Source organism: Aplysia californica, unplaced genomic scaffold (assembly GCF_000002075.1).
Source record: "Aplysia californica isolate F4 #8 unplaced genomic scaffold, AplCal3.0 scaffold00003, whole genome shotgun sequence".
NCBI lineage: Eukaryota > Metazoa > Mollusca > Gastropoda > Aplysiida > Aplysiidae > Aplysia > Aplysia californica.
In genome coordinates, this window is record NW_004797273.1 from 2,020,996 (window position 1) to 2,036,137 (window position 15,142).

The 15,142-nt window shown below is 41.8% G+C and overlaps 1 protein-coding gene across 2 annotated transcripts in view; it reads left to right on the forward strand.

Moving 5' to 3' along the window:
- The window catches only part of LOC101862078 (transmembrane 9 superfamily member 4), a 45,482-nt gene that overhangs the window by 1,473 nt on the left and 28,867 nt on the right, over nucleotides 1-15,142 (forward strand). Inside the window, exons 1-3 of one of the 2 annotated variants that reach the window (XM_005089111.3) lie at nucleotides 380-501; nucleotides 12,161-12,277; nucleotides 14,360-14,462. In XM_005089111.3, the coding sequence (XP_005089168.1) occupies nucleotides 460-501; nucleotides 12,161-12,277; nucleotides 14,360-14,462 (262 nt within the window). In that variant the 5' untranslated portion in view covers nucleotides 380-459. Of the gene's footprint in view, nucleotides 1-379; nucleotides 502-12,160; nucleotides 12,278-14,359; nucleotides 14,463-15,142 lie in introns of those variants that run through there. The other variant, XM_005089112.3, reaches the window with a different exon arrangement.

The window sequence follows — 15,142 nt, forward strand, 5'->3', positions numbered from 1 at the left end:
TTAGACAGGTATTACTGCTTAGTATTATAGGGGTTGTGTGTTAAATTATTGTGGCCGCGGCCGCGTTGGACAGGTGCCCGTTTTACACAGTTAAATTATATAGAAAAAACGCAAGGGGGGAAATGGAAAGTGGCCGTTTGTACAGGTGGCCGTCTTATAGAGGTGACCGTCAGGGCAGGTTCGACTGTAGATCTATGGGAACAATATAATATTGTTACTGTTAGCCGTATTAATGCCTTTGATGAGGGTTTGCAGCTCTGAAATGGTTGGGAATACTACAGTCCAAGATCCTATAGGTTATCTACATCATGTACATGTACCAGATCTAAAGAATCTTTGCTTCCGTGAAGTATAAAAATAGGCCTACACAGTCTCTGACATTACTGCGACCAGTGACCAAGACAGAAAACGGAAGCGGCTAACAAATGTGACGTCACAGTTTCCACGTTTGTCAACAAAATGGCGTCCATAGTGAAAATGGCCATGGAGTTTGTTTACACGGTAAGTTGTTGATTCACTTCGAAATTAGAAAAATAACGGAGTAAGTGGAGAAAGCATTATTGCATTTGATTATTTAGGTCCTTAGTTGCTATTTCGAGAAGATGCGCGGACAGTGTAGATATAGAGTCTAGCAGTTTAAATGTTATTACACTGCGATACATCTAATCAGTCTAATCTCAGCTAGGCTAGGCCGCTAGGCTAGCCTCGCCTAGACTAGAGCCTAGACTAGAGATCTAGACTAGGGCAGGCCCTGCCCCTAGTCTAGATGTACATTTTTATTTGTGATGATGATCTCTGCTTGCATGCCTTCTGACATTTTAATTGTTGCTTTGTTTTACATCAATGTGACAGACAATGATTAGATCATGATGTCACTTGTTGACTTGTACTTTTGTACTATCATGACTGAGAAAGAGACGACAGAGTATGAGTAGTGAGTAGTAAGTTAGTAGTAGAAGAGGGTAGGCCTAGCCTAATGTTTACTTTCTCGCATTTAAATTCCAGGGGAGCTCACCAGTAACGAGCGATCACTCCGAACTCTATGAGAATATTAGCCTATACTCAATGGCCATCGAAATCAGTACAGAAGGCCTTCTATAGCCAGTATTTCTAGTCCTGTGGGGTTTTAACCGGAAGAGGGCTCTTATCGATCGATGACCCACTTACGTCGCCCGTGAGCTTGTGCCGCGGGGCGCCGGGGTCAGACACCGGTCACGCGAGCGTGCCGCGGCAGTCAGGGAAACACCTCATCTTTTACAGCAAACTGATACGATCAATGACAAGTGTTACAATCACAAGAATAATCCCATTATAATCTCCTCGTCGGTTGATCAGAGATGCTGAGATTGGAAGTTTCACCAAATCGAATAACTTTTCCAGAGTTTTCCAGATTTCACACCTATTATGAATGAACTTGCGAACAGCTGCTTCCAGCTATCGTTCGAAAGAGGAAAAAAATGGGATAATTTCCGAGTATTTTTTTTATTCAGTTGCTCTCAAATTTCTCCCTCTGGTAGGACAATGGTTCAAATACCACCAAATATGATTATTTACATCAGGAAACAATGTTTGGTGTAAGAATATTAGAATTAGATCGTTTGAAAAGTGAGGAAAGGTGTTTGCATTGAAAGATGAAAGTCCTATTTCCTGAATATCCTTTCGAGTCCCTCAAGTGTCTAACTGGGTCAAAATGCTCATATTTCATTGGATCATGAACGTCTCAACCGATGCTCTGTTATCTCTACCAACGCCGTTGCAAAACAATGCAGTAAGTTCCAGATGGACACACAGGCACAAGCAGACTGACACTCACACATTTTAGCACACAGATGGAGACCCCGCACTAAATGAAATGCGTGGCCTGCGGGGGACGACGACTGATCAGGGACCAGCTGTGGAGCGCCGCGTGGGATTGCGCATATCGGGAAAACATTTATCAGAGACCAGAATCTTAAGGGTTAAGTACTAGAGATGATGAAATTGCCGTGTTTTACCATTTTACGTTGGCCTTTCTACTCCAGCGCACAGTTTTAAATATATCCAGTCAGGGATGCATAGATTTTCATCTAGTCTAGATCTAGATCTAGATCTAGGCGTGGCCGGAATTAAACGCAAGAAAGTAAACCATTGCCGAATAGAGGGCTAGGGTCACTAGACTAGAGTAGAGGGGCATCCCGGTGCGGCCGTATCAAGTTTACATCTCGTGACTGTAATTTTTCGCTTGAAGACTTACCGTGACCCTGATTGGCTCAATTTGAGCCCATCATCCAATGAACAAATTTGTTACTGGCAGTGGACTCTAGTACTAGATTCTAGATCTATCAGATTTTTTCAGCAGCCAAGTGTTTGACATTGTGTGTACTTTTGGATCAAGGTGTGGCCGAGATCACTTGATGCGGCCGTTGTGAGCAAGGCCTGCGGCCGTGGATTCTGAGTGCGGCATTTACCAAATTTTGTGTGCGGCCATTAGCTGTTGGTGTTAAATATATTTTAAAAAAATGATGATACTGATGTTAATTAGCAATGCCCACCGAGCGCGTTTTGTTCTGTCGATTTTTGGCCCCGCCGCGGGGGTGTTTCGTGGGACGTACTAACGCAAAGGTTGTTGTCTTCAACTCGCTCTCACGCCGCTTCTCATGAATGGATATGAATGAAACTTGGCAGCCAATCAGAAAAGAGGTAAATCTCGTAGTATGCAGTTTGACAACTTTGTTCCCATCCAAGAAGCAGTCGAAAACGTTTGCGAAAGTGGTTGATGTGGTGCGCTTTGATTTGAAGATTTTTTGGAGCCTTGATTTGTCAAACTGACTGATACATTGTACACGATTTTTCTTTATAAATTCCCTTAAAATTTCATGAATCTGTGTTTAGCGGTTTTAGCGTAATCTTTAAAAATGTGGGAGTAACTAAGGGAAAAGCAGCATTGCCATTTGCGCGTGCTGGGTAAACGACCGGTGGCTGTGAAATTTCCTCTGAGTGACGTCATCAGCCATCGGTTGCTACGAACGAGGCCCCGCTTATTTATGTGAACCGGAAAGGGGGGGAAGGATACTTGAAAACTAAACGGGGGCCTTGATAACTTGCATTTGTGTTGCATTTTAGTCACAATACGATAGAGATGTAGTCAGTTTTATTGCTTGATTGCATGACAGAAAAATAGAAACAGAAAAGCTAACATCTAAGAAGTGATATACATGACATTGTGTTTGCGTTATAATCATAATGAAAGCCTACTCCCCCCTCTTGGGAAAGCACACAATTGGACTCGTCCTGTTTGCTCTGTTTAGTCCAGTCTGGGAAGATAGTCCCGTTTATTCATTGTTATCGTTCACGCGTGTGTGCGTGAGTGCGAGCACGTGTGTGTGTGAGTGTGTCTGTGTGTGTATGAGAGAGAGAGGGAGAGGGAGAGGGAGAGGGAGGGAGAGAGAGAGAGAGAGAGAGAGAGAGAGAGAGAGAGAGAGAGAGAGAGAGAGAGAGAGAGAGAGAGAGAGAGAGAGAGAGAGAGAGAGGGAGGGAGGGAGGGAGGGAGGGAGGGAGGGAGGGAGGGAGGGAGGGAGGGAGTAAATATCTGTTACATTTATAGTTGTAGCCTACACATGCGAAATATTCCCAGGACTTGTAGACTATAATAATATTATCTAAACGCATCTTAATCTACCACACAATAGGACACTGTCCAACAATGGATATATATTATATACAGAGACGATCTTATTTTCTATTACAAAGTGTGCATGCTTTTACTAGTACTTAGAGAACTGGATTTATTAGACTAATAAATTCAGCTCTCTACTTAAATTTTTGTGATGAATTGATCCAGTGCATTGCTTAGCAAGGAGGAATCTTTTAGGTTGCCAAGCTTCATTCAAATATCATGACTTTGGGAGAAGATATGACTGATAATCTTTGTAAATCTGTAAAGAATGCCACTTTTTTTACCTGTAAATGTCTTTACAACTCAAAAAGTAGGATCGATATTAAAAATCTGACAGCATGAATAGATTCTGCATTAAAAACTGTACTAGACTGCCAAGTTTCATTAACATACTCCATGAAATAGGCGAGCTATGACAAATATATTGTCTCAAAACACATAGAAAACCGCCACATTTTTACCTATAAACGTCTTCAGAACTCAAAAAGTTGGATAGCTATGAGAAATCTGAAAGCAGGACTAGATTCTGCACTAGCAAATGTAATGGGCTGCCAAATTTCATTTAAATACTCTGAGAAATGAGTGAGTTAGGATGAATATTGTCTCAAAACTCACCAAAGTCAAAGAACGTCCCATATTTTAGGTTTTTTTCATTACATAAAAGTCTATAAAAAACTAATTGATTAAAAAATTAGTAACTTTTTTGTTTATAGATGGATTTGAAAAATTCAAAAAGCTCCATTCTCTGTGGAGATACAGCTACAAAATGCACCTATTTGCAAACACTTTCTGACAAAAAAAAGTTTTTCGTGGTCATTGCTATTGTTAATAAGATGATGATTGCCGCTTCAATTGTTTTGTAAGATATTATAATGTGTAAATTTAGAAAGCAATTTCATGACAAAACATCACTGGGCGTAAAAAAAAAGGATAAATTTAAAATAATGAACAAAAATTAATGTAACAAAATACAACTCAACTCCTCTCAAATCAATTGAACAAGAAAAGCAGTGCTAAGACGACATGTCTTACCTTTAATTGCAAAACCAGGAAAGAAGAAGTGTCAGCTGAAATTAAGTGAAACTCCAGACGGAATTAAAAATCCAACAAGGAAGGTAAAACAATGCAAACATTTTTTCTACAAATGCCATACATTTGGCTGGATTTAACTTAAGAACTGAACGTTGAACGTGGTTAAAACATCACTAAGGCAAGGCCTTAGTTCTAGCTAGTAATGTCAACAGCAAAAATTGAAGTGCAAAACCAAAATTCGCTGCCAGGGAGAGGGGGGGGGGGGGGGGTGAGGGAAGGAGGGGAAGAGGGGGGTGTTTGTTGTGTTTTTTTACACCCAAAAGTTGCAATTGAAATTCAACTTTTTCAGCTCTCTCTTGCTTAGTCTCTGCAAGTTGCTGTGCTTAACACATATGATGTGAAACCCAACTTTTGCATGTTTCACATTCGATCTTCAGGAGTTCTGGTTTGTCCTTTGAGTTGTTGCAGCCTTTGCATACATTTTTGGGCATCTGAGTCATCATTTCCATGAGGCTGTCGTCACTGTTGTTACCTTCATTGTCAATCTCATATTCATCCTCACTGTTTTCGTCCAACACCATGTCATCATCAGTACTTGTTGTCTCTTCATGAGTCATCACGCGTTGCCCTTTTGTTTGCATTCTTTCTTAGAGTAAAGAACTTTTTCTTGTTTCGTTTTGGCCATTTCCTTAGCACTTCTTTCCCTCAGCTGTTTCAATTTCTCTGCTTTTCTTGCTTTCTTCTCTGCCATTTCTCCCTCCATTGCTCTTTCCTCAGCCGCATTGCCACCTTTCTTTGTTGCTTTCTTTCCTGTTCTTTTTCTTTTTCTTCCATTTTTGTGACCAGTTATTGCTGGAACTCCCGACCAATGACACAATACACTGTCTTTTTCTTTTTTATTGTCACTCTTTGTTTGCCTCCTCTTGCACGGGTGTCAGGAATACTTAAAGGGTTTGCTTCTGTTTGAGTTGTTCCAACTGACGTGGAGGCTGGTGGAACTTCGGAGCAGCTGGTGGTTGCGGTGGTGGTCGATGGAGCTTGGGTGACTGTATTTGGAAAGCATTGCAGATAGTAGCCTTTCCACAGATCATTAAGGGGATCTACAGGTGCCTCCCCTAACCCCTCGAGTCTATAAGTATGTTTGGAGTAGAGACGGGTGGGAAGCACTTTTTTCTTCCTGAGTGAGAAGACCCAGAAGCTGACCTATTTCTCGCCGGGACCAATACCGGTCCCGAGAAATGCTTCTCGTCTCAAGACCTATTTCTCTTCTCGTGCTGTTGGACGAGCAGGAGAAGGCTGGCCGTTGCCGGGATCTAAACTAGGCTAGCCCTGTTGCGCAGGCGCAAGCGGTGAAGGAAGGTAGGGAGACCTAGGCCTAGGCCACGGATGTTATACAGTAAGGTCCTTGGCCTTGGCCTGAGCCCTGAGCCCCACTCGCCTCGCCACCCTCTCCACTCTCTTTCAGTTTTAGACACAGGACGGAACGGTGATGGGTAACACTGTCTGCGTGTCATTTCTCGCTGGCTGTGCCGCTCTTTCCGCTGACACCTCTCACTCTCTCACTCTCGTTAATCGTTGTGTCAAGCCAACGAGCGGTATTACTTCTCGGTACCGGCCAGTAGTTTAGTGGCTGGGCAGCGACGGGAAGGGCATTTCTCGATAGAAACGAGTACTCGTCTCTTCTCATGCCCGCTCCGAGTTTGGACCATACCGTTTCCTGTCTGCACAGTAATCATTAACAGTTTGCGTTCCACAAACTCTGTGCTACTGCTTTAGGACTGTGCTGAAGCTGCAGCAGTATGACTACTTGAGGAGGAAGTCAGCAGAGCTTGGGTGACAGCTGCTGTTGAAGTTGATGTAACTTGGGTGGTCATGACAGCAGCTGGAGTGGAAGTTGAAGTCGGAGTTGTTGATTCAATTTAAGTGGGCGCCGGTGTATCTTGATTGGTTGTTTCAGCTGGCGTGGGTGGAGTGCGGGCTGATGGAACTTGGGTGCTGCGTCAATGGAGCTTGTGTGGCCTTTTCAGTGGGCGTGGAGGTAGACGGAGTCAGGGTGAGTGGACTCGGAATCACTTTTGAAAAGTCAATGTTTGAAACATCAAAAGGGTAGATGCCAGCTGCTTTAAAGGCTTTGAAGGCATACTCTTTTTGGATGACATGATCGTAAGCCTATTTGAAAACCAGAGCGAAGTCGTTCTTTGTGACTATTTCGTCTTTTGTTTTGTTCCTGACAGCCTCCCTCCACTCTTTCTTAAGGACAGAAAAGATTCTAACATCCAAAGGTTGAATGATATGGCTGGCGTGTTCCAAGATGCCATAAAAAATGATGTCGTTCTCTTGGCATAGCCTTGATGCCTCCAAAGTCAGGTGCGCAGCGTGGCCATCTGCAAGGAGGAGAAGGGGCTTTAAACTTTTGCAGTTTGGGGAATGAAAACCCTTTCAACTTCAACTACTCCACGAAGAGGTTTGCCTCTATCCATCCTGTTGATGATAAGCTAACAAAGGAATCCTGAAAGACGTCATTTGGCTTGTACCCATGGAACTGAACTCCAGGATAGATGAGCATTGGGTGGAGGTAAGTTCCTGCTGCATTACAACAAGTCAAAACAGTATTGTTTTGGTGCGTGTTGTTTGCAACACTGACGACATGCATTGTGCCGGTGTGTGTCTATACTCTTCTGGTGATGGCATCAAGATTGAAGCCACTTTCGTCGCAGCTGTAGATTCTTGATGGATCAAGAAAGATGGTCGGATCTATGTTCATGATGGTTTGTTCAAAGTCCGTAAACCACTTTCGAATCATCCCCTCTGTAACGAACACTCGTTGCTGGCCCAATTTCTGGGGTATTCTGAAGCTTAGCCTGTGTCTTTTCTTGAAGAGCTGAAACCAAGTTTTACTTGGCCTGTTGTCTTTCTCCTTGGGTACCTTGTCCTTGGAATCGAGATATATATCTCTTCACCATGTCCAAGACATCGTCTTTTCCTACCACAAATCCATGCTGGGCCATTCCAACAACCCAGTTGGCGATTTCTGTCTCTTCTTCTGCTGTAACCATTGTTGTAGGTACATGCAGTAGCTTCCTGCGTCCACTAAGTTTTATTTATCACAGAATGTTAACCAAGGTATTCCATACGTTTCTGTGGCCTGTCTCTTCTTCACGCCCTTCCCTACAGCTTCAAAGGCCTGATGTAAATTTTCTTGCGTCCACATAGGTGTTCACTTTTTTTGGGGTGGCCTTTTTTTTTTTGAAGGACTCATGATGTTTGTGGGGCTCTCTGCAAACGGTGCAAAAACGAATGTGCCCAGTAAAAGGCCTAAAACTTAGGCCAGATTGTAGTAGGGTTTCTAACTCGACCAGACCTGAGAATCCATGCACACAATAATTTTCGTCATGTGAGTTTAGTCACAAGTTGAACACCAGATATTTGAAATTGAAACCAATGTGATATAAATCGGTCGGGGTTAGACCACCCCACTGTACTAGTAAGTTAGGACTTGGAAGTAAAATTTAGTTATTAGTAGATCTTGTTAGTAGTTAGTAGTGGTTAGTTGTAAAAAAAAAAGAAACCAGAAAAAAAATGAAGAAAAAACAATAGGACCCCTTTAGGGCAGCACCCGTTGTCTCCTCTTAAACATGAGATTTAGGTGCGGCCATAACTGGCCGCATGAAGATTCTTGCCATGATCAGTGGTGGAAACTTACTACAGCCATGCATGGGTGCACAAAGTTATGGTTATTTAAACTAAACCAAGCAAAACAGGGTTAGTTTAAAGCATCTAAAACTGCGTAAGTACCTGAGTTAGCGTTTTAACACAAAAATGCACGGTAAAATCCAAACTTACAGAAAATAGGAAAGCGAAAGTTCAGAGTGATGAAAATCAAAGTTGAGGCTTTTCCGGCGGGAAGAAAGAGAAAGTCACGTGATTTCAACAACCAATGTTTATAATATGGGGAACCCCCCTCCATAATAAAGGGGAAAAGGTCACAGAGATGTAAACAAAGCTGTGGCCGCACCTGAATCCTGGCCACACCAGTAAGTCTCTACTCTAGGGAATGCGACTTAACGACACGTAGAAGGACGCAAACTATTTTTAGGTAAGGCAGCCATCTTGTGTGACATCAGATAGGGATACGCCTCGGATCACGTGACTACATCTAAATTTATCTCAACGCTGTGGAATCAGGCGCTCGTTAATTTTGGGGCATGTGGAGTTATTGGTATCGTCGTAAAGCCTGTCCATTTGCCTTGCTTGTAATGAAAAAAAATATCCATTTACCTCGGTTACAAGTCAAGATATTTGCGATTGAAGGAGATGGGGGTCGCCTTGTTTCAGAGGTAAAATTAGCAAGAAAATGGCCACCAAAGTTGAGTTATTTCCTAAGTTTAAGAGTCCGTGGAAACTGAAAAATTACATCTTTTATGCCTTTAATCAACGCTTTTAAGTAAAATCAGCACTGAAATGTGTTCTTCAATGGGCAGGAAAGGTGTTGAGCCAAAAGACAAAAATTTGGTCAAAATTTCCAAACCTGCAGAAAAATGCCAGTTTCTTGACTTTCATTAGGCCATATTTTGACGAGCGCCTGATTTCACCACGATGCATAACAAATATAGCCGACCGCATGGCACCAAAGATCGTGTCGAGAATCTTTGATGGCACACCGCTTTGGTGCGATGTTTTTCCAGGAATACCGGTAGATCTCATGTGATGTGATGGGGTGCTCCGATGATGCTACTTCTTATCTCTTAGATTCTGCCCATTGTTTATCGCGCCCGTGGGAAGGGGGGCGGGGTAATCTTCCGGCGTCTTTACGGCAATTTTCGCGCGCTTTATTGTGTTTGCGTTTGCCTTTCAATTTCAAGCATCATTACTGGAATTCCGAAATGTCGTTAATCAGTAGAGCATGGCTGACGGGCTGCAGTTGGCCGCAAGTGTAAAATTTTACCATGCAAAACTAACACATCAATACGGATATTATGTCAAGCCACTAACCCTACATGTCGTTCCATGTGGTAGGCCTATCTCCAAAGATTCTCTACTACACAATCTTTGGTATCTCCACGGCCTTCTAAAAATAGTCTGTGGGTATCCAGGACGTGACGAAGTCACATTACTAAAATTAGCCGGCAATCATGCAGGTGCGTCGTTCTACGTTTAGCCGCATGTGGCTAAGGGTAGGGTTAGGATTAGGGTAAAACCGTTAGGGCTTAGTTAGGGCGGGATAGGGTTTGGGTTAGGGTTAGATCTCTTATGTGTTTGTTGGGATGGTTGCTCGTTACGGAAGTCCTCCCTAATTAGATTTAAATCTAGACTCTATGGAAAGGGAATAGAAGCACAATGTGTGTACGCATGAAGAATTATAGGCCAATAAAATTTTTCCGCTTTCCAACGTTTTGTTCAGATTTGTAGAATTCAGAGATGATTGAAACCACATTTCCAGATAGATAGCAATAGCCGAATCAGTTGTTTTGAGGGGATAATCCGGTTTTGGCCCCAAAGATATGGAGTGTATGGGTTTTGGCTCGACCTTTTACTTCTGGTTCGAAATGATTACTTTTCGCTGCGCGTGCTGATACTAGATCTTGTGATACTATGTGATAAGCAGTGAGCGAAAGAAAAATAATATCAAAGCCCCCCTCCCCTTGTTAAAAACATGTAAAATATTACAACTCTCGCTCTCTTTCAGATAAATAAAACTCCAGTACCTAATATAGGTTAGATTAGTCACAATTCTTTAGGATAGGAATGCCTTGTTAGTAAGAAAAAATTCCAAAGTGGTGGGGTTGGGGGGGGGGGGGAATGCCTCCTTATATAATATAAATATATTTCCCCATAATTCATAAACTTTTAATTGATTCACACGAAACAATGGTTATCTGGATGGAAGTTGAATCTCACCATATCATTATCTAACCGAAATTCTCCATCTGAATGAATGTTGGAAAGTGGGACATAATTTAGAGTCAAACCTGTGTAAAACGGCCACCCATTGTCAAGGAGAAAAACGGCCGTTATTTATATTATAATATAACACAGGTGGCTGTCTTAGACAAGACTGATCAAAATGGAAGAAAACAAATCCTTCTCTTCTGAGGTCCAAACTGGGGCTGATCTCAGGCTTTAGACTGCCGTGAGGCTAATTCAAAAGAGATTTTGTTTTCTTTTGAAAAAGGGGGGTGGGTAATGTAAGATAAAGTTTTTTTTTGTGTTGTTGGTTTGTTTTTTGGTTAGCATTATTTTTGTTGCTGATTTTGTGCTGGGGTAAATGAACTTATTTTTTGTAAATAAGACGATGAAGACCGAATGCCATGGTAAAACAAACTCATGGGTTGCCACCACTCTGAGAATGAGCAACACTTCAGTCACAAGTTCATGTCAATGTTCATTGTTACTTTGTTACTGATTAGGTTAACAAAACAATGACCAGTCACCTCACATATGATTTGTGCATGAGTTGCGGGCGGGGCTTATAGGTTATGACGAATGACACGCTTCCCTTACCAGTAGTTGAAAATTTATTAGGCCTACCCATTGGTCAACTTGGGTAAACATTCATTGGAGGGACTAATAATTACAACAGGTGAAAGAATTATAACAGCCTGTCCACAGCATGAGGGGCTGATTCGAAGTTTATGACAAAGCGTTGGGCAATAAGTGACCAAGCCTGGCCGCCTGAGGCAGGTAAATTTGACTGTTGGTTGATAAAATAAGGTGGCTGCGGCCGTGTTGGACAGAGGTGACCGTTTTACACAGCATTTCTCAAAGTACTTTCAAAGTAGGCCAAACGGTTTTATGAATTATAAAATGGCATTTTAGGTTTAAAGATCATGAGTAAAATCTGGCGCTGGCCGCAATTTTGCATTTTGCTCTGATTGATTGCAGTAGAAATTTCATGCATTTTATTGCTATTGATTAAACTAGCGAAACCCAGTTTTATGAACTGGACAAAATCTAATTTTAGCAATGAAGAGATCGCAGACTGTATTACTGAGTATACAAATAGATCTATTTTCCTCTGTACTTTATAATATGAAATTAATGAAATAGTTTCTCTTTTTCTGGTCTGTCGTTCTGATCCACTCTTTTCAATCAGCTACTGTGTCTTTATCCTCTTTCTTCTCTCTGTTTCAGTCTTCATGTCTCATTTTTTCATGAGCAAATATCTCGAAGGGGAATTGAAGCATTTTACTTCGATACTAAAAATCTGAATGATATAAGCAGGGGAAGAGATTTTGTTTCATATGTCCCTTGATTTGGTGGTCCTGACGGTTAAGTTGAACTTAGGATGAGTTGCCTTTTTAAAAAAAATTCTCCAACGACATCAACTCATCCACATTTGACTGACATTATATCATTTCTAGGATTTTGATTACATTTTTTTGGCTGTGCTTCTGTGATATTTTAATGAACACACATTACCTGACCATTTTTACCAATGCATCAATCTGGAATTGAATTTTTTTTTTTTTTCAGATAAAGGCCTTGGAATTGGTCATCATAATTTCCAGCTGTTTTCCATGTCCAGAAGGTTTCTACTTACCTGGTGTGGCACCATCAGAATTTTCTTTCGGAAATGAGGTTGAAGTCAAGGCAAGTTCTTTTCCCTACAATTTTGACCCCCCCCCCCCCCTCCACCCATACACACACACACACCAAAAAACAATGTCTGTTATTTGCTTTTTACTCATGTCTTTCAAACATTTGTCTTATGTCATATTGTTTTTCTGTATGCCTTTTTAAAATGTTGCCCATTGAGCTTTTAATAAAGTCTTTCTCATAGTTTTTAAAGTGTACCTAAGTGAATTCAAAACAAGTAATAACTGTTGTCTTTTTTCAGAAATTCCATATACAGTAGTCTCCGCCTAAGATCCCGCTGCTTAAAATCCTGGTTTGCCTAAGATCCCGCTGTTTTAGAAAAAAAATAGATTTGTGTAGCGCAAATCCCCTCTCAACAGCAAGCTCTATGCGCTTCACAATCTATACTATTACCCCAGCAGACCTGAGAGAATTCTGAAACAACCTCAACTTCCTGGGAAGCATACAGGGCAAGCGGCCATTTATAGGCATTAAAACATACTGACAAGATCTTTCGCTGTCTATTGCCAGGTGCCAATTCCCACCTGGATGAAGTGAGGAAAATTTGTGTGAAGTGCCTTTCCCAAGGACACAACGTCGGGTCAGCGGCTTGAACGCCCGAACCCACTACCTCATGATTACGAGTCCGGTAGCCTAACCACGAGGCCACCGACGCCACATAAAAACAGAATTTTTACTAATATAAAAATCCCTGGCCCGCACTGAAGGAGCTACATTCAGCTAAGATCCCGCTTTTCAGGTCATAGTTTAGTTGTATTCTGTTTATTTTAAGTAAAAAAAAAAAAGAATAAGAAACCTGGGTGCGCTCAGCTGATCAACCAAGTAGCGAAAATGTGCGATCATTGTTCCGTCCATCGCGTCAGGGATCATCCATTCACATGAATGCAATCACACCTCTGCTGTAAATCTCGATAAGCGGTTACCATGTTTGCCCTAGATGGGATCTCACCAAGGTGTGAACTCGTCGACGCGTTGCTTTCCCCAATCACCTGAGCCGTCCGCCTGATCTTACATTTACATCACACACTAGGTGGGGAGGGCCTACAAGCAAGTATCAGACTGTATTCCATCAAACTGTGATTTCAAGGACACTTATGTTTCCCTGACCATCGCTCTCGTCTTTCAGTTTTGAGCTGGAACTCGTGGACTGTCCAATTGCCTTTGCGTAATGTGGTCGTCATCTGGCAGTGAACCTGCCATTCATAAAAAAAAAAATTATAGTCGGTGTTGTCACAACACAACGATTTACGATGCATCATGACATGGGCGGGGAACTCTGTCAGAGGTGGAAAGCAATAAATTTTTGATTGGGGGCATTGCCTGAAGCCAACTGGTTCCCACCTCACACGATATTTTTTTTGAAAGCCCCACCACCCTCTCCAAACAAAAAAAGAGAAAAAACTGACTTCTGAAAAGAACTTTTAGTGCCCAGGAGTCACGTCAGTTCATTTTAAAGTAAGGGAAGATCATTGTACAGATTTTGGGCCGGACCATGAGTTACTGTGGATTTTTCTCCCCAGCGGAGACTACTGTATCATAGGTTTCCATGTCTCAGCCTTCACCCGACATTTTCTCAAAATGTAGTCAAAGATAGTTTAGGACTCACTGCGGAATACATTCAAGTGTGCTTATTGAAAATTATTTTCCTTTCGCAAGTTGGTTTCGATTTTTGTCCGGTTGTTTTTGCAAGGTCAGGAAAAAATATGTTGTAAGTATAACACATGATCTCTGAGATAAGAAGGAAACTTTTATCATAAGGATAGCCACCTGCCATCATTGCTTTAGTACATTGCTGATGATTTCATTTTCCTTGAAATAGTATGTATTTAAAGACTGGCTCAATCTAATTGTACTACAAGTGACCTACAAAGTTCTAGAGTGGGAATATTTTGAGGTCAAGTAAAGTTTTTCCCCAACATTTAGTGATTATGTCCTATTCCCCAATGCACTTTCACTTTAAATTTTGTATTTAGTATATTATTACTTATTCATAGATTTTATCATTCTAATTTAAAAGTAGAAGTCTGGTAATTGCGATAATGATTTCAATGAAAGGTTTTTTTTTATAAAACTCAGGCGGTGAAACTGACCAGCACAAAGACCCAGCTTCCCTATGAGTACTACTCCTTGCCATTTTGTCCACCCTTGGCCGGTGTTGTCTACAAAGGAGAAAATCTGGGTAAGCCCTGTGAAACCCTGTTGAAAGGCATCTGACCTCTTTTCTGCATGTAATTAGTTTAGAGAAGCCTACACGGACATGGTGTTTTAGTCTGTTGGTTGTGTGTTTTCTTGTTTGTTTTTTTAACACTGCTTTTTCTGTATCTTCTTCCAGCTGGTCTCCCCCCACCCACCCAGGGCAGTGCTACTGACTTGACTGAAGTGTCTTTAAGCCATTCCCAAAGGGGGGGACATCAACATGTTCTAATGCACAGTAGAATTGTAAATGAGCTGATTCATCAATGTCATGCTCATAACTGTGCCTGAACTGCAACAGGGAACTGCCGCTTTTTCTTTCCTAATCCTTACTGTCGTCATTTTTCTTCTACTTCTTTTGTATGTTTGTCACACTCTAGTTTCCCGCTATTTCCGGGGTGCCTTGAGAGTCGAAGCAGACTTTGTGCTGTTGAAGCTACAGAGGAGAACAGAGTATGCCTGATTCCCCGTATGGACTTCTCTGTTGACATCCATGCCTTGGCGCTCATATAACCTTACGCAGTTGTGAGCACCGTAAACACTCTACTAAAACTAAAACCAGCTGGGTTGCAGCTACTGCTGCAGGTTCTGTGGCTCACAAGACCACTGCTTTTTAAATGATAGCTTTTGAGCACAAGGGGGCTATCCCAAAAAAATGATGTTTTG